Below are 27994 nucleotides of genomic sequence, written 5' to 3'. Positions count from 1 at the left end.
TCCCATTGGTGGAGGCGAGGGCGTCTCCTGTGACGTCACGATCCGCCACTCTATGTGAAGCCGCGGGGCGTGGCTCAGGGCGTGTCGCCCGCTGTGATTGGCCGGGGCGGGGCGTCACGTGGTAGCGACGGCGCGTGGCGCGAAGGCGGAAGCGGCGCCATTTGCCGGTGCCGCGAGCGTGAGGGGTGGTCGGTGGTGCCGGCGCGGTCATGCCGGGGGCGCGGCGCTCTCTTGCCTCTCCGGTGGTGAGCGGCGTTCTCTGCCCGTGCGGGGCCCCGCATGGATCTGCGGTGGAGAGCGGCAGCAGCAGCAGCAGCAGCGGCGGCGGCGGCGGTGGGGGGAGCGCGGGGTCCAGCGGGCGGTCGCTGTGCGAGGCCTCCGAGCAGGACCGGCGTCTCCGCACCCTGTTCCAGAAGCTGGACGTGAATCGCGACGGCGCGCTCTGCATCCACGATCTGGCCGTGGGACTAGGCCGCCTCGGGCTGCACCGCACCGAGCTGGATCTGCGGGTGAGCGGCGGCGGGCGGTGGGGTCTGGCCCGGCGGGGCTGAGCGGTCCCGCGTTCCGGGCTTAGGGAGGGTTTGGCCGCTCCGCTCGTCCCGTATCCGCGTCGGAGCCCTCTCCGTACTCGTCTCGGGAGCAGGACGTGGACTCTGGAGACCTTCCAGCTGTGTCTCGCCGGGGCAGCGGTGCCACCTGCGCATGGGAGCACCATGGCAGCATCTGCGCCTCTTTAGCGTCCTGTCCCCGAACGAGAGCGGGGCTGTGGGATGCGACGCTCCGCTCCCCAAGGGGCCTTGCCTCAAAGCCACCCTGCCGGCTTGCACACGAGACCCGGAGGAATCAGCTTGCTTGCTACCTGTAGGCATGTACGGTATTAACTGCCTATAATTAATAAGCGTAAAACCTTAGTGGGCAGGAAAAACCATAAAGGAAATCGTGTTTCCGCAGGACCCGGGACAGGGCAACTTGCATGCCGACTTACATTAGTGGAAAGTCCTTTGGAAGCGATTCCTGAAGTCAGGGTAGTTGTGCAGGTTTCATTCCATTATATGGGTCTGGCTGCGTGTTGCTACTCGTGTTTGCCCAGGATGGCTTATGCCAGACTCGTTTCTTTTATGGGTTTGGAAATACCTTAGAACGTAGGGAGGCTGCTGTACTGTACAGTTCACACGTGGAACATACTGAACATGCAGCTCTGGCTTTCTCTTTCAGTATGGGGAGCCTTTTGTACTCACACCACTCTGTGTGATGCTGTACACTGAGGGTTCCAAGGTTCAACATGATGCTGCTCTATTTAACTGTAATTAGTATAATGTACATATCTATGATTAATGGGCTTGTCCTCAATGCTACACGGTTTTTTCCTGCCTAGTCGCTTGTATTTTATGTGCAGGGCCATAAAAAAACTGACTGTCATGTGAAGATAGAGATAAACACATGGGTGCAGCCAGTGTGCCACCACAGAGTGCCTGAGTCCTACAGGAAGGAAGAAGAGTTTAAGAATGATTTCAGAGTCACTGAAAAGACACTTAATTCAAGTGACAGCTGGTATTCTCTCCCTGTTCTGGGAATGGTGCTCCAGTTTGAGAGCTTTACTTGGCAGTGCTTTCCAGAGTTTCTGGTTCCTTTCTAACTTCGAATCTCCAGCATCTTAGCTTCTAACATTTCTTTTTGGTTGGCATCTTCCTAGCTGCTGTAACATGTAAGAACTCCTTGGCAGTGTGATCTTGTGAGCAGTTTAGTCATGCTGTTTCTAAAAGTAACATGAGTGCCACGGAGGTTTTCTGCTGGGTGCATTTGGGTATGTAAACGTGATTGTACTGCAAGTCACCTGTGCATGCCCTGTGACACTGACCTGCTGCCACCTGTGGGGCGCAATCCTTGACTCTGGCAAAACTCCCTCCTGACCCGGGATGTTCTGTGCTTACGCCTGCATGCCTGCCTCCCTTTGTACTCCCTTCTCTTTGCATGTAATTCAATCCAGGCTAACATTCTCTAGCCCAGGAGGAAGCACTTTAAAATAAACTGCATTTTTACTTCCCAGCAGAGAGTTTCTTTGCTTGGCGCTGCGGGAGCGGCACAGAGGAACCGTTCTGCGGGGACTGGAGCTCGCTGCCGGAGGGAAGTGCTGCCTGGATGCTGCTTAACAATCCTGTCTTTCTGCTGAAGCCCTTGTCTGTCAGTATTGTTCCTCAGCCCTTTCCTGCCTCTGACTCCTCTTCCACATCAATAGTGTGAGGAGGGTGACACCCTGGTACAGGGTGCCTATTGAGTTTTCTCTCAATACCTCCGAGGGTCCAGCCAGCTTAATAAAATAGCGAGACGGCTTCCCAGGATATTCTTTGTAAAATAAAGGTTTTAATAACAGCAAAAAATAACAAACATTACAAAATGAAAAGAGATAAGGCGAGCACAGTGTACCAAACACAGTTACACTGGCTAAGGCATTCCCAAAAAGCCATGTGCACCTCTTGTGCTGGCTCTTCGATGGTCTAGGTGGGCTTATTTGGCTCTTTGCCCAATGAGGTTGACACTAGGCTTTAAGACACACTTCCAAAGCCCTATCACTGTGTCTGTGCTGGTACTGAGCCAATTGCAACGAGCAGGCTATAGAAAATTCTAGTTTAACTTCCTTATATAGAAACACCTGCTCGGGTACAGAAATGCACGACTACAGGTGCCCAGAGAATCCATGGCTTGGCTGCCCAATCCCTGGAAATGTTCAAGGCCAGTCTGGAAGGGACACTGAGCAACTTGATTTAGTGGAAGGTGTCTCTGCCTGTGGCAGGGGCTTTGAACTGGGTGTTCCTTAAGGTCCTTTCCAACTCAAACCGTTCTGGAGTTTGCAAAGCATTGGTTTGTATGGCAGAGCATCCCCTTCAGCAGGGTAAAAACCATTGAGAGTGAGGACGCAAAGTTCAAAACTCTCAAGTTCCAGTTAAAAATGTGGGAACAGCCCTCAGCTGGCTAGCGAACTTCCGTGTCGTGCAATTTTTAGAGAACTCAGATAAACTTCCTGTTTCCAAGGCAGTTCTATTAATAAGTCAGTCTTTTTTCTGCTCCATCCTCGGCTAATTATGGCACCTCAATGCTTAACTAATGTGAGGTCACGCTCAAGGAAAGTGCTTAAGTGTCAAGATAGAAAATCTTTCTGATTTATTGAGCATGGTGTTTGGAGACCAATTTAGGCATAAATCACATGGATTGCTTGTGATTAGTAAATTACTCCGTGCCTCTGGTGCACTTTATTTTTCCTTCCATGCAGCAGTACATTTGATATGGGAGTTGTCTTCTAAAGTTTGGGAGCAGATGGAGAAAACATTGGGCTTGTAAAGTGAGGTTATCACCAATCTTAGCTGGGAGCTGCTAATCTCCCTGCGTCAGTAGGCTAAATGTCCTTGTGGTAACAATAACTTTTGGGCTGAACTTGAAAAGAAAATGAGCAATATTTTGGCTCCTTCAATGCCTGAGAGTTCTTGCTGAGATAAAACCCTTTGTGGCATTCTTGGAAAATTGCTGCCTTCTCTTTTAGAGGTGGCTTTCTGTGGTGGGGGAGAGAAGGGCTTGTACTCAGATGTCCTTTGAGATGGAATTTGCTTATGTAACCGATGCTTTTTTTTTTTTTTTTTTTTTTTTGTTTTAACCCATGCTGTTATCTTTAAACCAATTGACAAATGCAGTGTGCCAAACCAGTGAGCCTTGTAACAAAATGCTTGTGTGCACTGGTCAGCATGAAGCAATCCACATACTTCACTCTGTTTGGGCAGTAAAATGATAACCATGTGAAGAATTTTTTAAAAGCCTTTCTTGTTCTCCTGTGTGAAGGGATAGTCTTTTACTGCTAAATTTCCTCTACCTCTGGAACGGTCAATGTCCTGTTACTGTTGCTTTCTGACTTTATATAGACCTATAGAGCTTGAAATATGCACTTAATGGAAATATGCTAAAACAGAGCTGTTTCCTACTTTGTATCTGCAGATGTCCTATTGCTGAAAGAATGTGTAATGGTAATATTTGTGTGTTTGCTAATGTAACTGTTTTCCTACTGATCCTGATTAACTGCAGGACTGGAGTGCCATTCCAAAACTTCATCTCTGCTGCTGAAGTTCCAGACAGTTTGAACTGGTGGAATTAATCCCAGCTGCCTAGAGACAGACTGAAGTAGTGAACTCTGTCTGCAGCTGCCTCTTCTGTAGTGGTGCTGAGCATCTTCTGCTGGACTAGTTCACTTTAAGAAACAGAGAAAACATAACCCTTGTCTCTTTTCAGTCCCAAATGTCCTCTTTGCCTCTGCTGTAACAGTGGTGTCCTCCTTGGTCTTGTGATACTTTCCCCTCCTAAGTTCATGTATGTGACTGTGATTGCTCCCTTGGTATCAGCTTCCCCATGGAAAGCTGTATCAGCTCCCAGGCTGCTGAAATCTGCTTTCATCCCTTCTTCCTTAGCCTCATATCTCCTCTTTGATCTCCAGGTCCTGTCTGTCCAAACTCCCCCCCAAGGTCTGTTTTTCACTTTTCCCATGTACTGAAGAAGCAAAGCCGTGCTGCTGCAGCTGGACTCTGCAGTGTTCTGTCTGCGTCACGCCTTTCTCCTGAACAACTTTGCATTTTAAGTGTGTCTCTGGACTCTTCCAGCTGTGTCCATGACTTTCTGGGATAACAGATCAGTTAGCTCTTTCGCAAGTGACTCCATGAATGGATTGAGAAACTCTTTCTACTGTAGCAGTTGCAATCGTAAAAAAATTTAATCTTATTTCTGATCGATACTTTATCTTCTGTCATGACGTCATTTAATTCTTCCTCTCAGGCTCTGTTTCGGTAACTGTTTTGTTCTTCAGCACTTTTGAATACTCTGTTTTATACTATGCACAATGTACTGCAATTCTTAGCAGCTGGAAGGGGCAGAATGAGCCTTTTCCAGTGTGATGATTTCACCTGTTTTCCATTCATAGCCGTCTGGAATTGGAGGACCTGAGTTTTTATTGTGTTACAGATGTCAGTTTATGATAAAAAGAGCAAAATTCTAATACTGTTCTGTAATTGGACTGGAATATCTCTCCAGCTGTCATTTAGATCTCACAATACATCTCCAAACCTATATACATTTATGCACTATCACATTTTCATCGTTTATGTGTCCTGAATCCTGCTGGGGCACTTGTGGAGCTTTTAGCTGGGCTTTTGTAATTCATGGTGAAGGGTTGAGCAACACAAGGTTGTATCAGACAAATACTCTTACAGTTTGATATTCCTGTTGATAGCCTTCCTTCTGCTGCCAACAACTTCTCATCCACCCATCTCCTTACTAATCCCAAAGGATTACTCTTTGTGAATACCCCAAACCAGTTTAATACAAGGTGAAACCATTTTCAATAACATGCAAATTAAATTCACACATTCCTGAATAATATTTATTAAAATAATAAGCAAAATAGATCATATTTGCTGGGTCTGTAGGCAGTGGAGGCCTGTTCTTGCTCTTTGTGAATTATGCAATGTGTGGTTTGATGGAGGCCCTGTTCTCATGCACTTGAGCAAGAGCAGAACTGTAGGTCAGTGATTTAATTGTAGATAAAACTTTCAAATCTGTGATGGGTGGTTAGTTGGTATGAACTTGGGGTTTGTTGCCTTCTCTGATTCAGGCTGAAGATGCAAATGAACTCTAATTAATCACACGAGTTCTTGACAGCTGCAGAAAAGGCTTTGAGAAGACAGGCCTTGGGTTTGGCACAAGGAAACCTCTGGGCACAGTGTTGGTTATTAATAGCCTTGGCCAGCAGCCCCTACAGTGAGAGCTTTGGGACAGGGAATGTCAGGGAGATGGGCTGGCACCCCAGGCTGTCACTGCCAGCACACAGAGGTCCTGCAGGGACAGCAGGAGAGGGGTGCTGGGACCAGGGAATCTCAGCCTGTTCTGGTGAAAGTCTTTACCCACAGTTAGTCTCTGGTCAGCCCTGCCTTAGTGTGATTAATGTGTGTAATGGGCAGTGTGTGTCCACTCAATGTTCACAGGGAGGTTTCAGATGCAAATATGCACAGGAGAAACTTGCTCTTGCATGTTTCCCTTGTGTACAAACAAACAATGGCAGATTAGACAAGTGTTGCTTTACATACATACAGAACTAGGTATATAACTCTTGAGGGGTGGTTTGTTCTTCCAGGATTGTTTTTTTGTCCTGTCTTGCAGAAAATTGGAGAAGCCTGGTAGTTCTCTGGTTTATTTAGCAGAGACCTTTGTCCTATTTGCACAGTGCTAATGACCAAGGGCTGCTGGCTGACCTTTGAGAGATGTAGGTGCAACTTTGACTAGAGCATATAAATTTTAAATGTCAGCATTGTGTAAGTAGAAAGGCATTGTGAATATCACTGATGTGGCCTCACAGTATTACTTCCTGCAGGATGGGGTCTCTTCTGAGCTTTGCAGGGAGGTGATTGCCTGTAGGAACTCCTCAGCCTGAGTGGAATGAAACAACAAAACTCATCCAAAACAGCTGATTGTGCCTGTGTAGAATATGCAGCAGTGCTTTAGTCTTTCAGTGTGTTCTGTGGGGCATTTTTTAGTGACCAGGGCTCAGTTTCTTGGTAAGTAGTGGACACAGCTCCTTGTCCTCATGTGCACAGATTATTAGAATGGTTAATCTTGGAAAAGATCTCCAAGATAGAGTCCAACCTTTGACGCAACAGCACCATATTAACTAAACCGTAGCACTGAGTCATTTTGAGAACACCTCCAGGGATGGTGACCTCCCTGGACAGCCTGTGCCAGTGCCTTACAATCCTTCCAGTGAAAAAATGCTTCCTGATGTCCAACCTGAACCCCCACTGGTGTGGCTTGAGGCCATTTCCTCTTGTCCAGTTGCTGGTTGTCTTGGAGAAGAGGTCAACTTCCAGGTGACTAAAACCCCTTTTCAGGGAGTTTTCAGATTACTGAGATAACAGCAAGTAAAAAACTCCAGACTTCAGCATACTTACTGTTTCTTTTAATTTTTGTTTTTAATCTAGCTGAATATTGAGCAGAACCCTTGAATGGTTGGTGAGCATTAATAAAAGACATGAAAGCCCTAATAAGAACTTGGTCTTTTGTCTGAGAACCCTACAGAATGGTAGTGCTGCAGCCCTGGGCTCCTGGTTGCACACAGCATAACATGATATGGTGTTGGGAGGAGGAGGAGGGGGAGGGAGCTTTTTCCTACAGCCCTACTTGTAGCAAATGGGAAATGAGTCTTTGTTCTTGTTCATGTCCTACTGCTATATTTGTCCCTGTGAATGTGGGACATGAGCACAGTTTAATGATGGCCCAGTCTTTGTCTTGGGTGGAGAAGCATAGCTGTGATAACTCATGTCTGTTTGGGAAGGCAGCAGAGATGTCTTGAGTTTTTCCAACTCCCAAGTCATGAGCTGCAGGGAAGCTTCTGGCAGCTAAAGTGGTTTGCAGGGGAGAATTCCGCTCTTAAGAGAAATTGCTGAAATTTTTAGATCATGAGTTGCTGGGAAAAGGCAAAGCTGCTTGGTATGTAAACCCACATCGTTTAGCCTGGGGAGAACTGTGTGGGGGCAGGCCTGGGCCTGGGCTGCTGCACGGTTATCTTTTCTCACTACCTCTTTTCCTGCTTTACTGTCTGGTGCAGCAAGAAGTTGATTTTCTAATTTCTGAGTATTAAGGATGCCCTGTCTCTTAGTTAATCCCTGCTCTTCATATAATATGATATGACCTTGGTGGAACTCTCTGTCCTGGGCAATGGCTCTGTGCTCCCCCTCCCTGGCCAGCTCTCTCTGTATTTTTGTATTTGGCACTGGCTGTGGATGCCTAATCTATCAGCTTGGGTAGCTCATTTCTCGTGCCAGGCTTTCTGTAATGAGTTGCTTTGTAGTGTTCCCTGAGCTATGCTGTGTCACCTTAATATATGAACGTACTTGAATGTCACCAATTTAATTATTTAAGCAGCAGTGGCCAAGATTTTATGTCATGGTGCAAGAAGCACTGTGCAGGGTTAACTTCAACTTTCTAAAAAGTGTGAAGTAGTGACATACTTAACATTTTCCTCTTTCAGAAATAAAATTTGAAAAGATAAGAGGTAATTGGTAGAGTCATGGTGGCCCATCCCAGCTGGGGGCTGGGTGTTATTTCTGGGTGGCACACACATGTAGGCAGCAGGGCTCTTTGGGGTGCTTCCAGGAGGCTCCTAAAGGAGATGAGTCACTGCTCATTCCTGCAGGGTCACCTAAGGAACCAGAGACTGCTGGCAGCTCTTCCTGAGCTGGAGGAGAAGGGTCATTGCCCCCAGCACAGCTCCCTTCCCTCTACCCCCCTTTCTTTTCTGCCTCCCTTTCATATTTTTTACATGTTAGCAAGTTGTCGGTGATGAGGCTCACATGTTTGCAAGAAAATGCTGTGCATTTACTCAGAAGTCTTCTGGAAACCATCTTAAGGCAAAAGTGAATTTCTGCCAGGTATACCAGCTTGGATAAGGCAAGTGTCTCTGAAAACTGGAGTTTTAGACTCAGCAGGTATGGTGATGTGGCTGAAAAGGGCACAAGATACCTTAGTTTTATGGCTTACACAGAACCTCCCTCTGCCAGCTTGCAGTACTGAGGAAAATACTTTAATTGAGCAAAACATGTCAGTCTCTTTCTTTTTTCTCTCTCTTTTGTCTCCATTTGGATAGATTACAGTTCTTTATTGTCAGCTTCTGCCCAGGCTATCTAATGACTATCCATTTTGGTGTGCAGGGCTTTGAGGCCAGCTGCCACAGGCACCTTCTGTCCCCAGTGGCTGGTGTGCTGGCTGAGAGCCAGCATTCAGATCAGCCCTCCTGCTTTTTCTGCCTTAAACCCCAGGTCTGGATCATGTAAACAGCTGGAATTGGAGGAATAGCTGTCTCCTAATGAAGCTGAGGTTGGGAAAGCTGTTTTATTGTGGCCTAGGTGTTTGTTCATGATTTCTGGAAACAGGGAATTTTTGCTCCTCGTGTTCCTTTGTGTCACCTTTCATGCTGGACTCACAGTATTTATTACATCTTTTTTTTAATGTGTGAATGATTTGCTTCATGGTGGTGTTGGTAGAGTAATAATACTTCCCTGCAAATTCCCTGTAGGAGTGCAGTTGTCTTGCTTCTAGCTATAATCATCTGCTGTTACTAGGTTTATTATTCTGACCTAATAAAATTCCTCACTTGGTAAAATAAATGGCTTTTTTCCTCTCCCTAAATATGATTAGAAAATTCTATCTGTTCCCAAGGAGTTGTGTGAATCACTGTGGTGGCAGAATTCCTCTGAGGTTTCCTTTAGTGAGGACAGAGGCCAAAGAAGCATTGCTGAGATTCTGCTTTAATTACACCCCAGGCATGTAATTTCTTGCCCAAATTATTATTTTCTTATGAAATCTCCGCATGAACAAAGAAAAATGGGAATCCCTGATGTGCACATACCACTAATGTTAATACTAGTGCAGGGGAACAATTGTAACAGTGTCAGGTAACATCAGCTGTTAAATGGGGCCTTGTGAGTATTGAGTGACCACAGAGGACAAATCTCAAGTTCTACTTTGGGTGCTTTGCCTTGTGTATCGTGACTTGGAGCTGTATGAGTGGCAGGGCAGCCTGTTGCTGCAGGCAGCTCAGATGCCCTTTCCACACTTTTTGGACCCCATCCATGGGTAGCCTCCACTGGTTACCTCAGCAGACAGCTCTGCAGTTTTTTGGATGGGTTAATGAGGTTGTCAGAGGAGCATGGGAGCAAGGTAAGTGCAGGGCTTAAGTGTGAGATGTGAGATGACTTAGAGTGGCAGTAAGCTTCAGATTAGTTCACAGCTGCTTGTGAAACCACAGCCTTAGGCTAATAGAAGCTGATTTTGAAGAACTGGGCCCAGCTGAGAAAATCTGCTTTGTTCCTGTGGCTTGAGAGCATTAAAAACTTCCAAATGTCATCTTAAAGGATCTGATTCACTATGTGTTAGAAAGTAGTTTAACTTTTGTACTTGTAGCTGTGATGACTGGCAGCAGCTCAGGGTAATGGAGGCATGACAAGAATTCCTCAGTCTTTTCTGTCTGTGCTGCTGACTGCATCCCAGCTAGAACCAGATTGTGCCATTCCTCAGAGAGGGACGGGACTTTCCCACTCCCTCACCCCAGTGTTATTGCCCTGTAATTTTGTAATTTTTTTAATGTGTGGTCACTTTTTGGTATGTGTCGAATTTTAAGACAAAAAACTTTGTTGCATACTGTACACAGACCTTGGGATTAAAAAGCATTTTTTTCTTGTTAAGTAATCCGGGTGTATTTGCAGAAGAATTTTTTTAATATGGTGTCTTCTACATACTTGTCTCACTTTTTCCATTACCTAGGTTCATTATGGGAATTCAGTGATAGCGAGTTCCCAAAGGTGATGTTCATTGCAAAATTTATGAGCAACTTGGCTGCTTAAGGCTTGCAGACCTTTTAGACTTTGGATCATATTTTCACATCTAGTGTCTGTATACCAGAAGTGTCCTGCAGACTGTCACTCTCAAAAGTTAAAAGCTGAAAACTGAGGTCCTTTGCTTCCTTTGGCTCTTGCTGTGCTGTGTTGTGTAGGTGATGGAAGCTGTGGGTTTGTACTCAATTTTTTCCGCCTGTTAAAACCCCCAAACTTATAGAAGGGTTACAGTACTTTGGAAATGAGGCGTGCAGTGCCCTCTGTGGACACAAAGAATCTGGGAATATGAAGTAAACTGATGAACTGTAAAATGGAAAATGCTGCTGGGTTCCTCCGGGGTGGGTTCTGGTGGGAGGCCGATACAGCCTCACCAATCAATGAACAACTGCTGCTGCGGCAGCAGAGGAAAGCGTGGCATTTCTTGTAGAAATCCAAGCAATATCATGTGTCCCTATGCTTATATATATTAATATCCTACCTTTCACTAGGTGGTTCAAGGCTCCTCCAGCAGAGCTCGGCCAGCCGACCCACCAGCGATTTAAGCACAGCTCTCACACTGATGAATGGCCGTAAACGCTGTGCTGGGAGCCAAAGGCGGCGGCAGCACAATGCAGCACCAAAGAGCTATTGTAGGCACGGAGGAGACGATAATAGACTGGGGAGAGAGAGTGCACTTAGAGGTTAATGCGGCCATGGCTGGGCAAAGCCGGCTTCCCTCTGCAGAACCATCTGCTGCCCTAACAAAGAGCCGCAGCCGGAGCTGCCGAGCCACGCACACCCCTCGGCCGCTGCCCCTCGCTGCGGGGCAGAGCCCTCCGTGGCCGGGCCGTGCCCGCTCCGCGGGGCCCGGCGGGCGCGCTCCTCTGCGGGCGGACCCCGCGCCCGGGGCGCGCTCCCGGCCGGCTGCGCGCGCTGCCGTGCTCCGGAGCAGCGCAGTGTTGGGAGCGAGGATTGGCTGGGCACTGCTGCAGTGGGGACGCAGCCTGGGTGCTCAGCATCGCTGCTCAGCCGCGCTGCTCGCCTGGGCTGCCGCTGGGATGAGCCGGGACGCGCAGCTCAGTTGGCAGCTCTGAGAAGCTCCTCTCGGAGAGGTTCATCTTTAGCTTTCCTCCTAAGCGCGGCGTCTCGGCTCCTCTGTCCAAGCCTCCAGAGCGCAGCGTCTCGGCTTCTCCGTGCCAGGGGGCTTGTGCTTTGTCTGTTGCCATCAGATTTCTGAGGCTCTGGTACAATGAGCTGCTTGTCAGGCCAGGCACGACTGCAGTAGCAGCAATTTCAAAAGGCAGGAAGCATCCGCAGGAGCGGTCTGTAAAGAATCTGAGCCGGTGGAGTCGCTGGGTTGAACCTCCCGCTGGCTGCCGTGCCGATTCCCGTCTTGGGGGTGCTTGGTAGTGCAGTCACATCATCCTTGGCAGCGGGCAGCTCCTGAGCGCTCAGGGTTTCCCTGCCTGGGATGCTCGCTGGAGCAGCAATGCTGCAGACCCTGTGGCATTTTCTGTCTAGCTTCTTTCCCAGGGCCATATGCCAAGGTCCTGCAGATGAAAAAGAGGATGAGGCCAGAAACACCACCCCACTTCCAGGCCCCGGGGAGAAAGGGCCAAAGGTGTTGGGGAAGACACAGGACAGAGGGACTGATCCCACTGAAAGGAGACCAACTATCCTACTGGTGGTTGGACCCGCAGAGCATTTTCCAAAGGTAATGGGATATCCAGGGGCCTGAGGAGGGGTTGGTGCACATGACAGTGGAGTGTGTGGTCTGCTGGGAGAAGGGGTATTGCAGGTGGAGTGTGTGGGTAGCTGTGTGTGTGAATTTGGGGAGGGGGGAGAGGAACAGGAAAAGGGAGCAGGGTCTAACGGGTGTGCTTGCTAGAAAGGAAGGGGGCGGGGGGCAGGGGAGTGACTGAAGAGAGGAGGTGATCTGACCTTCCAAACATGATGTTTAAAGTGTGGGAGAAAATGCTGTTTAGGGGCATGGGGGAATATGGGGGCCTCCAGGGTTCTTGGGTAACTTGTAAAAAGCATGACTGAGAGGACAGGGAATGATAATGCAGATTAGCGTTGAGTCCCACCCCTGCACCGGAGACCAGCAAAGAATGAAATGCATCCTAAAATGTTCTGGAGTCAGTCTCTGGTCATGGCAAGCCTTTCGTAAAACTTGCATGTTTTGAGCAAATGAGTAACTGGCTGTATTATTTGAATGGCAGAGCCCGGAAGAGAGTAGAGTCTGTCCCTGGGGAGCGGGTGGCACAAGGGAGAGACTAAAATCTGCGTGAGGGTGGGAGAGTGGGGAGGTGGTGGGGGCGCACAGTTGGCAGAGGATAAATGGTGAGGCTTTGTCTGGGGGGAGGCGAACAAAAGCTGCTTAGTTTAGTGCCGGAGCCTCCAGCACCGTGCTGGCCGACTGCAGTTCTGGCTTATTTAATGGAGGGAGTGCTGTCTGTCTCCCCTGAGGATGGTGCAGTCAGCTCTGACTACATGTGGTTTAAAACCAAGGGTGTGACCTGGGATTAGAGGGGAAGGAGTTGGGTGTAAGGCCTGTGAAGGGTGGGAGGTGGGGATGGTACCGAAGGGCTGCAGCAAGGATAGGGGTGTGTGACTTTCAGGATCCAGCTTATTTCACAGGGAATTGGGCATGGTTGTTGCTGTGAGCGTTCTCTTTAAAATGAGGGATGAACAGGTTTAAATTGTAGAGCGGATTAATATCTGTTCTGCTGCTGTTTTGAATGGAAACAAGCAGGGCAGCATTTCACATTCTGGGAAGCAGAAGCCACTCCCTGCTTGAATCAGACTGAAAAATCTGCAGGGACTTTTGCCTTCATCTCTATCCTTAGCAGTTAGCACTGTGCATCCCCTTCCAAAAAAGGAGCATGCGCGTTTTGAGGAGGACTTTGGTGCACAGAGGTTGAAGAAGGACAGAGGCTCAGAACTGAAGGAAGTGGTGACGAAAACCTTGGAATTACAGGGCTGAAAATCTCTGGTGTCTTCCAGAGAACAATGGTCTCTCAGTCAGGGAGAGTCCATCTGTTCACACCTGGAAATAAAGCTTTCTCTGAAAGCTGATACCAATCTCCTCTTTCCTGTGTGACCCTGGGAAGTTCTGCTGCATAGGAACCGTAGGACTGGCTAATGGAGAAATACCTAGAGGATAAGGATGTGATAAAATGGAGTTATTTGCATCTTAGGAAGTAACTGTCCATCTGCCAGGAGGTTGTGACTGTGTAATTTTAGCTTGCCCTGATTGTAAAGTAAAACACAGTGTAAAGCTCTTCTGTAGAGGATTATGCAGATGTGTTTCACCTTGCAGTTCAGGCTGGCTTATGCTTCATCCTGCCCATGGCTCAGCTGATGGACAGTAACTTGTTAAGATGCAATGACTTGTTTGTGCTTGATCAGGTATCAGTGTTCCAATTACCTGTCTGAAGGAGAAGTGCTAGGAAAAGTCTCGTACAGCCTTAGGGATAGATAATAAACCATTGTGAGCAAACAGTGTTATTCGGTTTTAATAGAAAATGTGGGGGCTTTTGTTCTCTGCCACTGGCTGGCTGTGACCTTGGGAGCGTCTCTTGACTGATAGGCCACTTCATTTTGTAAAAATACCTGTTACTACTTCTAAAAACACACAAAATATCACACCTGATTCTAGAGTTTCTGTAAGGAATTGCTGTGTATCGATAAACTTGACTGGAAAGGCTTCCTGGCCTTGGTTCTTCAATCTTCACTTGTCATTGCAATGTTCCCCCTCAGATGTTTGCCTGTTTAAAGCTGTTTCAACATAAGGCTGTTTTTGCAAAGATGGGGAGAAAATACTGATTGCAAATGTGTTATGTTGGCCCTGGATCTGTGTACACAGGAAACAGGCATGATCTGCCCCTGATGTCACCATCTGGACTTGTAACTTTGGATCCGTGTGTTGTAGGTGGAACAGGTCACCTTTCCTGGTTACCTTTATGTCAAATACCACACAGTGCTCTCTGCTGTGCCTGGTCTCTTATCCTTCTCCTGGCAAAGCCTTGGCTGGTTGCAGCTCTTTACTCTGCTGGGGTCGCTTAAATCATTAACTCCCCTCCTTCATACACTGTACACTCTCTGTGTTTTGCGAGGACTTTCTGTACTGTCCAATTAATTATAAGCTAGTTTTCAGAAATTAAAAAGACCTTGTCAGCAAAACCCAGTGAAACCTTCTAGCAATAGGGCTGGAGCCCAGAAAGCTGTTTTGCCTCTGAAGGAGGATGCTATGTGACTGTGACGCTTGCTGGTACTTGATATTTTTAGAGCCTTTTTTTTTAGCAAAGTAAATTCAAAATGAAACAGCATACTTTCCTGCTCCTTGTATGGCTGCATCTTTCCATCCCTTGGGAGGTACATTCTGGAGGTGATGTAGTAAACCAGTGATGAAGCAGATGCCTAGAAGAGTACAAATGACTTGGAAAGGTTAGCAGGGATGGCAGGGTATGGAAACTGGTAACTCATGCAGCATTTAAAAGAACCAAATCCTATAAATAAAATGAAAATAAATTTGCTTAAGGGAGGAGGAGCTGGGTTTGCCTTCCTTCATGGCTCACTTTTCTTGTCATCAAGGAAACAGCAGAGGGTATTAGCCAGGCTGGCTCCACATGGCCCAGAAATGTGTAGTTTCAGTGGCGGAGTTGGTGGATGGAAATATCAGGGAGGAGTGACTTCATTTGAGCTCTGTGCCCTGTCCTTGGTGTGATCAGGAATAGACAGTGCTAATGAGGGATGTACTGTCTGTAGCTGGTGCCTGAAGCCCTGGGCTGAGTGTGCTGCTGCCCTCAGGGGCTGGGGCAGTGGGACTAGCTCTGTGTGTGCTGAGATGTGGCCAGTGACCCCACACCAGTGTCCCAGCAGCACTGATCCCTGCAGCTTTGGAGAGCTGCCTGGCTCTTGAGTATTTCCAGCTTTACCAGGATTTTTTTAGCTGAAATACAAAAACTTCTTAATACTTGTTTAAGTTTCCTTTGTCATTATAACCTGAATTGCTGGTATAAACTTCATTTGTAATCTGTCTCTCCTTCTTAGCTCACTGTCCTGTAATTAATACCCTGCTTAAAATCAGCTTTAACCTCATTAGCTTTCTCCTTTCCTCTGACGTAGGTAGTAGGGCTTTTTTTCCTAAAATGTGCCGATTTTGCCTTTTGTCTCTAGCTGCCAACTCCAAACAGAGTTTCTTAGGAAAATCTGCATCATGTTGGCATAGCAACTGAGCTGCCAAGCAGCTATAATAGTGATGCTTGGCAACTCGTGGGAAGGACTACGGAGGATCTTAAGGCTTTGTGAAGCAAATCTGAGTTAGATTTGTTCACTTACTACCTGTTGCTGCGAGTACCCGCTCTGCTCCCCTCGGTGAGGGTGTTTGGTGTTGGTCAGTGGGGTGTAGGTATCACTGGGGTGCTGCTTGCGGTGAGACTGGACTTGGTGGGAAGGCTGGGGTGTGCTGTGGGCATGCATGCAGTGAGCTGCTGCAGCTGATCTTTAAGAGGATCTGGAGTCCCTGAGAAGATCCTGTTTTCATGCAGAGAGACGTCAGCAGGGAGTAGGTTAAGCCTGGTTAGGTAACCTGGCCACGGTGCCATGGTAGTTGAGGTGCCCCAGGAAGGGCAGAGGACACCATTGTAGGTCACAACTCCCAAGGGTACTGAGTTACTGTGAATCGTGATTGCTTAAAAAAAAAAACCCACCAAAAAACCCCTTGAAATTAAGCCACGGATTAAATATACCCAGTTTGTCTGATTGACATGAAGCTTCATGAACAGCTCATTACTGACCTTGGCTGTGCTTTAGAGAACAAAATACCACAGTAAAGATGTTCAGGCACCCTGTGCTTGAGGGCCTGAGGAGGGGAGTGCTGGTTGGACTTTGCTCTGCCAGACAGGCTGTTCAAACACAACAAACACTAGAAAATGTTGCTGTGTCCGCAGCAGTGGGGAAGGCTGTTATCCTGGCTGGCTTGAACCAGTTCAGCAAACACACTTTGTTACTTCTAGTGCAGACGGGATTGCAGTGTTTGGGGTTTTGGCTATGGCTTTTTGCGTCTTCCTTGCGTGATAGCTTCTCTCTGATTAATACCAATGCTATATTTAAAATTCATGTTAGCAGTCAGTGATTCTCTCCTGAAGAGCACTGTTGCCTGCTGCAAGTTGGTACTCTCTCTGGAGAGCTAGGTGTTAACCCATACCTCAAACTCCACCAAATGCTCAGAAAGCTGTAATTATACCTGCATTAATTGGTGCTTGTGCCACACTCCCTCCAGCCTGGCTTCCTCCTAATGAGAGCTCAGGAACTCCCTTACAAAGCAGTTAAACTGTCAAGGGTAGAAACTGGAAAATGTTGTTCTGCCCAGGACACTTCTCCTAGCACATATCTGACTGCAATGTTTAATTGGAGTCAGAAGAGGATGAAAAATATTAAGCTGGTGTAACTGCTGTGTGGATGCTTAGCCAGGAGGCTTAGAAGCAGCTGGGGTTGTTTTGAAGCCTGCCCTTGATTTGGGTGATTTTCTCTGTATTTGGCTCAATGACAAACCTCCACAGGCTTTATTGCTGCTGTGTTGGTAACTCTGGAGTGCTACAGAGGGGAGAGATCTTTGTGTGCAGGGGTTGTCTGCTCTTAGCTGGCACAAGTAGTTTTGGCAGAACATGCAACCAAAGCCAGTCAACTCTGGCATAACAAAATAACCTCGTAAAAGTAGAAAACTTTTGCTTAAGCTGGCTATCCTAAACATGTCTTAAAGCAGTAAGTGGCTGGCATCCTGTTCTTACTTCACGTTAAAAAAATAATTTTTGGGAAGACAGTGATAGTCCTCCTGTGTTGCATGATGGGAGAGGTTATGATCAACACTGGTCCCCACTGTGCTAGCTGTGTAAATCCCCACAGAGGTGAGAGCAGGATCAGAAAAGGATTGATCGGGTGTAAGGCACAGCAACTGAGTGTCCTGGCCCTTGGCCAAAGCGTCCTGGGTTAAGAGAGACACCCAGTAAGAGTTAACTGGCAGCGGGTGTGATGTAAGGCCGGGTTTAATGGGAGCCAGGTGTTGAGCAATGGGAGGCAGCACACGTGTCTGCTTCGTATCAGCTGGGTGGGACCGAACAGCCCCGGCTTCCCTTTTAAGTAGAAGGGCAGGGCTTGTGCAGCCAATCCCGCTGGAGCCAAGCTCACTCACAGGCATGTGTCATGAGACTTGCTGGCATTTCCTTTCCACTAGCTACTGAAATTAGCTCAGGGGAATCACTCAGTTTTACTTCCCTTCCTTGCTGGTCGGACTGAGCAGGGCAGCTGAGTCTTGGGCTCAGAAAGATGCTCTGCCTCTGTCTGTACGTGCCGGCGTTCGGGGAGAGGCAGGCGGAGTTTGAGTACTTTGAGTCGAAGGGGCTGCCAGCCGAACTCAAATCCATCTTCCGACTCAGCCTCTTCATTCCTTCCCAGGAATTCTCCACCTACCGCCAGTGGAAGCAGGTATGGCCCTGAGAGAGGAATGGAAGTGAGGGAGTGAGCAATGGTGGGGTGGTGTCTGATACCTTTAGTGGCTCTCTCGAGAGGGGAAGAAGTTCATGATGGCCCTGTTGTAATAACTGAGGGAAGCATGGAAACACTTGTCGTGCCTCTTGGCAGGGATTGCTGAACCGGCGTGGAGTGAACTCTTTTCAATTCTTTTGTTTTGAACTGAGTGAAGTCTCAGGTCTATAAGACTATTTAAACCAGTTGATGTGAGGTAAATAGAAAAAAATGGGGTTTCCAGACCGGAGTCTTCTGCTTTTATCGGTCTATTCAGATACAGCATGTCACATCCTCTTCCTCCTTACATCCTTCCACATGCCTCCTTCTGCCAGCAGGGCTGTAATGTAGAGTCAGCTGAAGCTGGTGAAGGTGAGCAGGTTTGTGCTGTGAGGAGAACAGCTCTGTGTGACTCAGCCAGGGATGGGTGGGCTGAGCTGGGGAACGTTATGCAAGAGCCTTTTGCTTTGCTGGGGAAGGGACATGCTCTAAATCAATGGAGTTCTCCATCCTGATGTGACACAGCTCTTGCTTTCATCTTGCTGCTACTTTTTTTTTCCATGATCAGGCTATCAAGAGCCCAGAGAGCTGATTATTGATCAGCCAGGCAGGGGAGGCTTTTTACACCTCTGCAGGGACACTGACAGCAGGCTGGAAGGTGTGTGAGTTCCCACAGCGTGCTGCAGGGGCTGTGACTACACAGAAACTTCTGCAGCCAAAATAGCTGTTAATGGCCAGGTTTCATGTTTGCTGTTGAAAGTGAAGAGGTGCAGGCAGATATTTGTTCACACCTCCAGGGAAGATGCTGGGAGCTTGGCTTTCTCACCCCTCACACGTGTGCTGTGGGTTACTGTCGGGCAGGCAGTGTTTCTGTGCTGTGATTGTGGGGGAGGATGGTGAACAGGGCAAAGCTTTTATTGCCTGCAGTCTCTGATCACTCAGGGTGCATTTCTGCAGCTGTCAGAGCATGCTGAGAGAGAGGGAGCAGTTGCACAGTCACATCTCTCTTACAGTGCCTCCGAATTATTAATGCCTGTCAACTGGCTGGGGGTTGCCAGAGAGAGGGAAGCCCTGATTCAGCTGTTCAAGCCCAGTGTGCTGACAGGAGAGGGGGGTTGGTCTATATTTAGCCTAAAAGTTGGATGTGAGGTCGTATCTGAACTTAACAGTCATATGATAAATGGCAGGTTAGGAATAGTGGGCATACCTTGGAGGTCAGGGCAGCTGGGACAGCACTTTCTTATTTAAGGTTCATCAAGTGATTAGGAGTAATCCTCATAGCATTAGGGCTAAAGAGGCAGGACTTGGTGGGTGAGGGAGAGTATTTCAACAGCAAATTATTTAGTACTGAAGTAATTTAAAATGACATTGAAACAAAGACTTACGGCTTATGAAGGGGACTGGTGGTCACAATGAGTTTAGGCTTGCCTAATACTTTGAAGTCTAAATATTGAACAAGGTACTGGTGAACAGAGGGTTAACCCAGTGTTTCTTCTCAGCTCAGAGCTTCTTTAACAACCCATCTGCTGTTAACATAAATGTTACAAGAATTAAAACAAAACTTTGGGTGATGCACTAGACTGAATCACACCTCATTGAGTGTTGCTTACTGATTCATGTTGAAAAAGACTTAAAGGCTGTCAAAAGCAAGTGGCTGAACCAGAAGGGGGATAGGAACTCCCTGAGCCACATTCTTGGAGTCTGGAGGTCACCTCACCTGTCAACATGCCCAAGTGTGCCCTTAGAGAGGACAGTCCATGGGCTATTGCCTCAGTGAGTTGTAGTGACTTAATTAGTCATTTACCTTGTCCTAGATGTCTGGCACAGTTTGAGCTTGATTTTAGCTTTGTCCTACTAAGAACCTATTCTTGCTCCATACGCATCTCATGGAAACTTGTGTAATTAAAGCACATAGCTTCAAGGTGCCTAAACCAGTTCACAAAGTTTTTTATCTTTGGCTGTGTTCACTGGAGCTGGACAGGAGTTTGCTGGCTGGAATTAGTTACTGCCAGAGGGAGCTTACTTCTCTAAGGATTGTAGTAGGCACAAAATTCCTTCTCCTGTTCAGTGTTTTTTATTACCTCAAGTTTTGTGATTCACTTTTTATGCAAATCTGTTGACTCATACTTAGTTCAAGAACCTTTACAAGGACTTTGCAAGGTGTTCATCAAGATGCAGTCCTGAGGTTAGACACATGACACTAGCAGAATATCCCTGATAAAAACATGAGACATTCCATCTGTGTAATGGACTTTGGGAAACAGTTGGAATCAGGTGACATTTTTATACTACTGCATTGCTCAACACTGTTAGAAGAAATACAATTCTGTCATTTGCCTTTTGGAGAAAAAGTCAAAGTTGTGTGGGAAGTGTTTTTTAAATGTGGTAGAAGAGGGGAAAGATCTGTCTGAATGACAAAGGAATTGACAGTTCTCGGTTGTTTTCTGAACAGAAAATTGTGAAGGCTGGAGACAAAGACCTGGATGGACAGCTGGATTTTGAGGAATTTGTTCACTATCTCCAAGACCATGAAAAGAAGCTGAGACTGGTTTTCAAGAGTTTGGATAAAAAGAATGATGGTAAACACCTTTCTTATGCTTAGGGGTGGACTGTGCATGTGTTAGCCTGTAATATGTGTCCTTGAGCTCACTGGCTTATCTTTGCAGGCCGCATTGATGCCCAGGAGATTGTCCAGTCTCTCCGGGACCTGGGAGTCAAGATCTCTGAACAGCAGGCTGAGAAAATACTGAAGAGGTGAAGATTCCACTGGTTTTTCTGTTTTCTGTCAAGGGAGCTAGAAAGAAGTATAGGGACTTGGAACCCGTCTCTTTTTCCCCTGTATGCGTTTTCCAGAGACTTTGGTTCCTCCCCTTTTTCCTATTACTTTCCATTTTGATCTTTCCCTTTGAACTGACATACAATTATAAAATCATAATGCTTTATTGAGACTTACTGTCAGAGTCTCTCTCTGTTGAGGGGAAGTCCTTGCATCTAAGCTGATTTGCATCCCTGTCTGATTGTCCTGCTGCCCTGAGCTTGTTGCTTTGGAGAGGGACTGTGCAGTTGCTCTTTGGAAATGCTGAGTGCTTCATGCATGTGGCACTAACATGTTAACAACCACTTATTTGTGCTGTTTTTTTCCTCTTTTTTTTCCTCTGCTACCTTCCCTCTGTCTGTTTGCCTGTGTGTCAGAATAAGGACGGGACACTTCTGGGGTCCTGTCACCTAGTAAGTATTATTTTCCCTTCAGTGTCAGTTATGTCCCTGAATTTGGTAGGAGGGGTTGCAAATACTGTGGTGGGTTGGTTAGAAGGGAGAGAGAGGGGAGAAAAGAGAGAGTCCACTTCTACCTTGGCATTGTTTGGTGAACAGATTTCCTAGCTTTGTCTTGTGTCTCTTTAAAAGTCTTTTAGTAGTTGCTTCGCAAAGCTCTTTTTGGTGTAAGCCTGGATAATCAAAGGGGAGGGGAGGAGGAATTTGTCACTCAGTGGGAGTCTGTACTCACCTGATGATCAATCTTTTTAGCATGGATAAAAATGGGACAATGACAATTGACTGGAATGAGTGGAGAGACTATCACCTGCTCCACCCCGTGGAGAACATTCCTGAAATCATCCTGTACTGGAAGCACTCCACGGTAAGAAATAACTCCTGTACAACAGGTCTCAGTCTTTGCCCAGCTTCTTGGTCCAAGTCCTGGCCTCCAGGAGCTGCTATCAGCAGTCCTTATCTTTCTCTTCACGGTTCATAGCTTCCCTGTAGCCCTGGAAGCTCAATTGCTTCCTGTCCTCTGCTGTAATCTTGCCACATATCACTGTCATAGCTGCTGGCACAGCCCTGCAGGGAGATGAGGGTGTTCTCTTGGTGTGCACCTCCAGGAGCTCCTGCAGTGGCCAGCCCCAGCTGGTTCAGGACCTGTTAAATCTGGAGTCTGATTCCACAGGCAGCCATCCTTCCTGGAGTTATCTGTACATGAACAGTATGTTATGAGATTTAACTGGCTACGAGCTTGGAAGGTTCTGGAGAGGTCCAGCTTTTTTTGCTATGCAACTGCCTGCAGTTGGTCAGTTTGTTCCTAAGTATGACCCACAGTATTTGGATGTAGACAAATGTTCAGCAGTTGCCAGGTTCTTGGAGAGAAATCTTGACAGTTTCCCCCGTGACACGTTCTAGCAGTGGCAGCTCCTGTGGCCAGGCACAGCAGTCAGTGGCTGTAGATAAGCTGCTGCCTTGGAATAAGCATATCCTGTACTTCAGCACTTGGCACTAATAAAGAGCAGTAAAACTTTGGCAAGATGGTAAAGCATTTCTTAACACCTTCTACTTTTGCAGATCTTCGATGTAGGAGAGAATTTGACTGTCCCTGATGAGTTCACAGTGGAAGAGAGGCAGACAGGGATGTGGTGGAGACATCTGGTTGCAGGTGGAGGTGCAGGTGCTGTGTCCAGAACCTGCACAGCCCCCTTGGACCGTTTGAAAGTGCTCATGCAGGTATGATGGAGTTTGTTTAAATACCTGAGCAGATTCCTTCAATATTTATGGTTACCTGGGAGGTGATAATGTTCATCAACACAATACAGCCCTCTGGCCAATGTTAATCTATAATAATGGTTCTTTTATTGCTATTTTTAAAAGCATTTTGAATTATTTGATTGATCAAATATAAAAAAGTTATTATTCATTGACTAGAAGAAGTACAGAGAATCTTTTTGGACATGTCAAAATTGTCACTAGTAAGACAGTTTTATGGAAAACTTGGGTTTTGGTGAAACAGGTTAAAATCCTGTGTTCCTGTGAGAGACCCAGAGGCCATGAGAGTTGAAGTGAATGTTGTGGTCAGTTGGCAGAGCTTGTATTCAGTATTAAAAGCATTAGAAAGGAGTTGGAAAATTTTGATTTTAGCCTGGTTTGTCACTGCACCTGCTCTTGAACCAGCAGAGAAGTTGACGGGTAGTTGATCCTGTGCTAGGTATGGGAAAAAAACCAAGACAGTTGCCTGTTTAACCTTTCCTCCCATTCCAGAGGGAGATATTGATTGATTAGATTGATTAGTTAACGCTAGACTTGGCAAAAAAGAAAAGAAGCTTGCTTCTCTATTGTAGAAGTTATCTGGAAGGGATTAAAGCCTTGGCAAACCTCTGGGTAAATAAAAAAGCGCCCTTTTGTCCCTGGATTACAGAAAAACGTTGCACTGTCGTAATGGGGACTGGAACTAATCCAGGCTTGTCCCTCTCCCCCAGGTTCACGCCTCCCGCAGCAACAACATGTGCATCATCGGCGGCTTCACGCAGATGATCCGGGAGGGGGGCCCAAGGTCGCTGTGGAGAGGGAATGGCATCAACGTGCTCAAGATTGCACCCGAGTCAGCCATCAAGTTCATGGCCTATGAGCAGGTGAGGGCAGCTGTGACCGCAGAAGGATGAGCTGAAAAGAGAATGATGGCACAGATAAGTCACGGAGCCTCAATGTCTGTCTGCTTGGGCTTTGCAGATCAAGCGGTTCATTGGGACTGACCAGGAGATGCTGAGGATCCACGAGCGGCTCTTGGCCGGTTCTCTGGCCGGGGCCATTGCACAGAGCAGCATCTACCCCATGGAGGTGAGGCAGGGGGCTGGGAGTCCCCAGGAGGGCTCGTGGGTGGGGGCAGGGGTGGGAAGATGTGGGTAGAACACCAGTCCTGTGATGTTTAATTAATGAGTACCAAGCAGTGCTGCTTGCAGGACACTGGCTGTGGTCCTGACACTCATGTCCCTAAGAATGACTTTGTCTGTACATTGTTCTCCTGCTGATTCTCCTGTAGGCCTTCATGTTATTTATTCTTGTCTTCTAGGTTCTGAAAACACGGATGGCTCTAAGGAAGACAGGACAATATTCAGGCATGTTGGATTGTGCCAAAAATATCCTTGCAAAGGAAGGAATGGCTGCCTTCTACAAAGGCTACATCCCCAACATGCTGGGAATCATTCCATATGCTGGTATTGACCTGGCAGTCTATGAGGTATGATGCCTTTAACCAGTTGTTAGGTTAAGCTTAACATTTTTTTATATTGTATTTTATTTTATTGTTAAACTATTGTAGGGCTGTGGCTTGTGTGGCTTTATCAGTCATGACAGGAGTTTAAGTAATTCATTAAAGCTTTCTTAAACAGCCTTATGGGGCACAAATGTATTTTTTTTACCCAGAAATGGCTTAAAAGATAATCCAAGATGATAATTCTACTTCATAAACCATAGTCAGCACCATGCATGGTCCCTTGTTTCTTTTCTTCACAAGAAAATTGCAGCAGAAAATTAAAGGAGGGATTTTGCCCAGCCACTACAGCAACAGCAGCTCAATAAGAGTTGAGAAGCCTTCTACTTCTGGATGAACTTGCTGGGAACTTTCTGGGCCTTTACTCTAGATCTTTAATGAAATGTGACACTCCTTTGCTTGCCTTTTCCCTGCTAATGTTGGGCACTTTCCTTCCAGACTCTAAAAAACACCTGGTTGCAACGCTATGCTGTCAACAGTGCTGACCCCGGGGTCTTTGTTCTGCTGGCCTGTGGCACCATCTCCAGCACCTGTGGACAGCTTGCCAGTTACCCCCTGGCCCTCGTGAGGACACGCATGCAGGCCCAAGGTGAGAACTTTTGGAACAGTGGCAACTCCTGCCTTTGTTTTTGAGCAAGGCTGAAGGTTCTCTAGTGCAAACATTGCATCAACAGCCTCAGCTGGCCCATGCAGCTGAGCCATGGGCTGTTTGTGATGCTGCAAGGGGACAGTGGACTGCGTGCTGCCCTTCTAACCTGGGTGGCTAAGGACCTCCAGGACAGGGGTTCTGGTTTGCTCAGATCAGCAGTTCTTGGCTGAGGGCATCTGCAGAGCAGTTTGAGAAAATACTTGCAGTGTGGAGCATGGAATGGGTAGCTGAGAAGTTAATGCTGTCCCCCGTGAAGCACCTTTGCTCTGGGAACATCTGAAAGCACATGGATCAGAACTGCTCTTGGAAACAAAGGTGCATTATTGATTGTGGCTTTCCCTGTTGCAGCTTCAGTGGAGGGTGCTCCTGAAGTGACCATGAGGGGACTGTTCAAACACATTCTGAAGACAGAGGGAGCATTTGGGCTCTACCGGGGTCTGGCACCCAACTTTATGAAGGTGATCCCAGCTGTGAGCATCAGCTACGTGGTGTATGAGAACTTGAAGATGACTCTGGGCGTGGACTCGCGGTGACCAGGAGGTGCTGAGGACTCAGAACTCTGAAATCTTGGGATGCCATCCCAAGACATATAAGCCATCTCTCATTCTGTGAATGTGTCGACACTAAGCTGACTAAGCAAAGCTGTGAAATCTCAGATTGTGAGTCAGTAAGGAAGGGGAGGGGAGGATCTGGTGTCCTTTGCCATCTTGCTACTCAGAACTCCACATAAACCATCACGGGGTCCTTTTCACTGGGCCTTTTGGGAGACCAGGAGATGAACTCCTGGGAGTTGCTGAGGTCAGTTCCCAGCAGTATGACAGAGTAGCAAAGATTTGGGTTACAGGTCTGCTCTCAGCGTGTTGCCTGTACAGAGCTGTTTGCCTACAGATGAGCACCTTCTGACTTGCTGAAAGAGCTTCTTTTTCCATTCAGAGAGCTGCTTTTTCCATTCAGTTGTTTAACTTCCTACCCATTGTTTAAATTTGTACAAACCTTGTGTAGGAGCTGCTGCCACACCAGGCTTGTTATGTTTACAAATATTCCTTTGGGTGGGAGACATTCATGTTCTGCTTCCAAGAATTGACATGAAATGTAATTTTGATCTGTACTGGTTTGGAGGGCTGGTGGGCAGTGGTTTATCCAGCCAGGCTGAAGGTTACTTAAGCCAGCCTAATGAAGAATTAGGATTATTTATTTTTGATAGGTTTAAGTGTGTCTCATAAACCCACTAACAAGATGCACTTACTAACAGAAGCAGCAGACTAGAGCCTGCATGCCTGTATCCTTTGCATGCCGGGATTGGCTTGTCTTATTCTCTTGGGGCTTGGAAAGGGGAAGGCAGGAGAGCCCTGGGCTGCCCGGCACTGTGACGCATGGCTTTAGTGAACAAAGACAAAACAGCTCACAGCTCCTGTGCAGCTGTGCTCCCAGCACGACACGAGAGCCCCTGTGCAGCGTTGCATGGACCTCTGAATTCCATCCTGCCTGGTGCCAAGGAGAGCTGGTGAACCTTTTCCAAACCCCGTGCCTATGCTGCTATCTTATCTCTTTAGACCTCTTGGTAGATCGATGTTCAGGTTTCCACTGGGGAGATGGAGGCCCCCAGTCAGCACTGTCTGCTGTGAGGGAGAGGGGCTGGCTGTCACTGGGAAAGGTGAGCTTTCAGTCCTGAAGACATGCTTGCTTGTCTTTCAAAGGGTGCTTTTCATAAGGCTAAGGGAAAGAGATGGCTTTAAAATTTCTCTGATAGCATTATGGGCTGCTTTAGTTAATAGGATCCAGCTTCTGAGGCCTGGGAGATCCTCACCCAACTTTTCATTTTGGGTAAAATGGACCAGCGTTGCATTCCACTGTTTTACTGCTTAAAGCATATTTATTTTGTATTTATTTGAACAGAGTTATGTCACACTATTTTTATAGGTTTGTTTAAATATTGTTACTGTGCTTGTATTTCTTCTTTAAAAAGTTCTCTATTAGTTCTTCTACATCACACAGCTGAGTCGTGGGGAGGGATGCTAAAGTCACTTGTGTACCTGCCCTCTGGGGCTTGAGCTGCCTTTCCCACGTCTGGGTTTGTTGCTGGAGGACCTCAGCCCAGAGAAATTCTGTAGCAAGAAGCCATAGGAGAGAAGGGAGCAGATGAGGAAGCAGAACCTTGGGGAGAGGGTGCACTGTGAGGCTTGCCTTAGCTTGGAATCGCCTCTGTGCACGGCAGAAAGGCTTTGGGTGGATGGCTGAAGTTGGGAAGTGGAAGGTCTGTGGATGTTGGAAGTCACAACAGTTAATTAAGAATGCTTGGGGGAATTTTTAGGTAAGGGGGGAAGAGAGAAATCTCAGGGACTAAAGACAATACACATTTCCAGAGAGATGGAAGGAAACCTGCACTTAGACATGAGCTGCTGCAGTTGTGCACTGAGGCTGAATCAGCAGACCCTGCTGCTGAGCCAGTGCTCATCACATGCAGGAGGACACTGTGGAGATGTGTGTGAGAAATTGGAAAAGGATTTGCTAGCACTCAACAGCTGCTTTTGTTCTGACAGATTTTGGTGGCTCAGGGAGAGTCTCCCAGGTGAGACTCTGCCTTGACTTCCAGTGCTGTCAGTAGTAGCCACATGGAAATCTAACCAACAGTGGATTAGTGATATGATTTTTTTTTCACCCCCCTCTTCCTGAGACCTGTCATAAATTCTGCCGTGGCTCCTTCCTACCAATGTGGCCTAATGAGAATATGAATATCAGAATGCAAAAATCAATGCAAAATGACAACCATCTTTGTAGCTGTAACCACAAATTGTTATAATGCAAATCTAACTCGGATTCTTCATGTAGGGAACAGTCTGCTAATAAAGGTCTGATAAAGAGATACCACGTCTCCACCTCTTTGTGTTTTATTGGTGCTCTTTGGGGTCAGACTCTTCCTGGGCTAATTCTCACCAGGGACGTTGACACTGGGAAGTTTCTCACTATGAGGACTGGGAGAACAGAATGCTTAAAAGCAAAGCCAGCAAGATGAAGGCTGATGGTGTTGGTGATGAGTCAGGGATGTTCAGACACTGTTTACCTGTCTCTGAGTGTTGCTGGACTTTGCTCATCTCTGCAGTATCTGTAACACTCTGTTCAGAGAAGTGAATTTCCCGGAAAAACTGAAAGCTCTGCAGTCCCATTATCCCCTTGAAGGAAGCTGGCTTATACAGTTTTCAAAATAAAGGCTTTGTACAAGTTTTTTTTTTTGTAAATAACAACCCAGACAGGGTTGGGTTGAAGGTCATTCAAGAGCCATAGCTGGTAGTGCAAGTGGCCTCTAATTTGGTTAACAAAACTTGCTCTGGGGGCCAGACTGGCTTTGTTTGTTCCTTATGTCTCCTACTATAATTCAAAGCTTTTATTCAGCTA

At 47.0% G+C, this 27994-nt stretch overlaps 1 protein-coding gene across 1 annotated transcript; it reads left to right on the top strand.

Annotated features, from left to right (window-relative positions):
• Nucleotides 1-37: 37 nt before the first annotated feature.
• On the top strand, nucleotides 38-27464 carry SLC25A25 (solute carrier family 25 member 25). The gene is given in 12 exon segments (XM_063410294.1): nucleotides 38-53; nucleotides 56-184; nucleotides 187-509; nucleotides 20374-20500; nucleotides 20588-20675; nucleotides 21447-21558; nucleotides 22254-22412; nucleotides 23162-23314; nucleotides 23412-23519; nucleotides 23752-23919; nucleotides 24391-24541; nucleotides 24950-27464. Coding segments are annotated over 12 exon segments (1704 nt in total). The 5' UTR covers nucleotides 38-52; the 3' UTR covers nucleotides 25135-27464.
• The last annotated feature ends 530 nt before the right edge of the window (nucleotides 27465-27994 follow it).

Source organism: Prinia subflava, chromosome 12, assembly GCF_021018805.1.
Source record: "Prinia subflava isolate CZ2003 ecotype Zambia chromosome 12, Cam_Psub_1.2, whole genome shotgun sequence".
NCBI lineage: Eukaryota > Metazoa > Chordata > Aves > Passeriformes > Cisticolidae > Prinia > Prinia subflava.
Note: the sequence above shows the minus strand (reverse complement) of the source record. Positions and strands in the feature narration are given on the sequence as shown.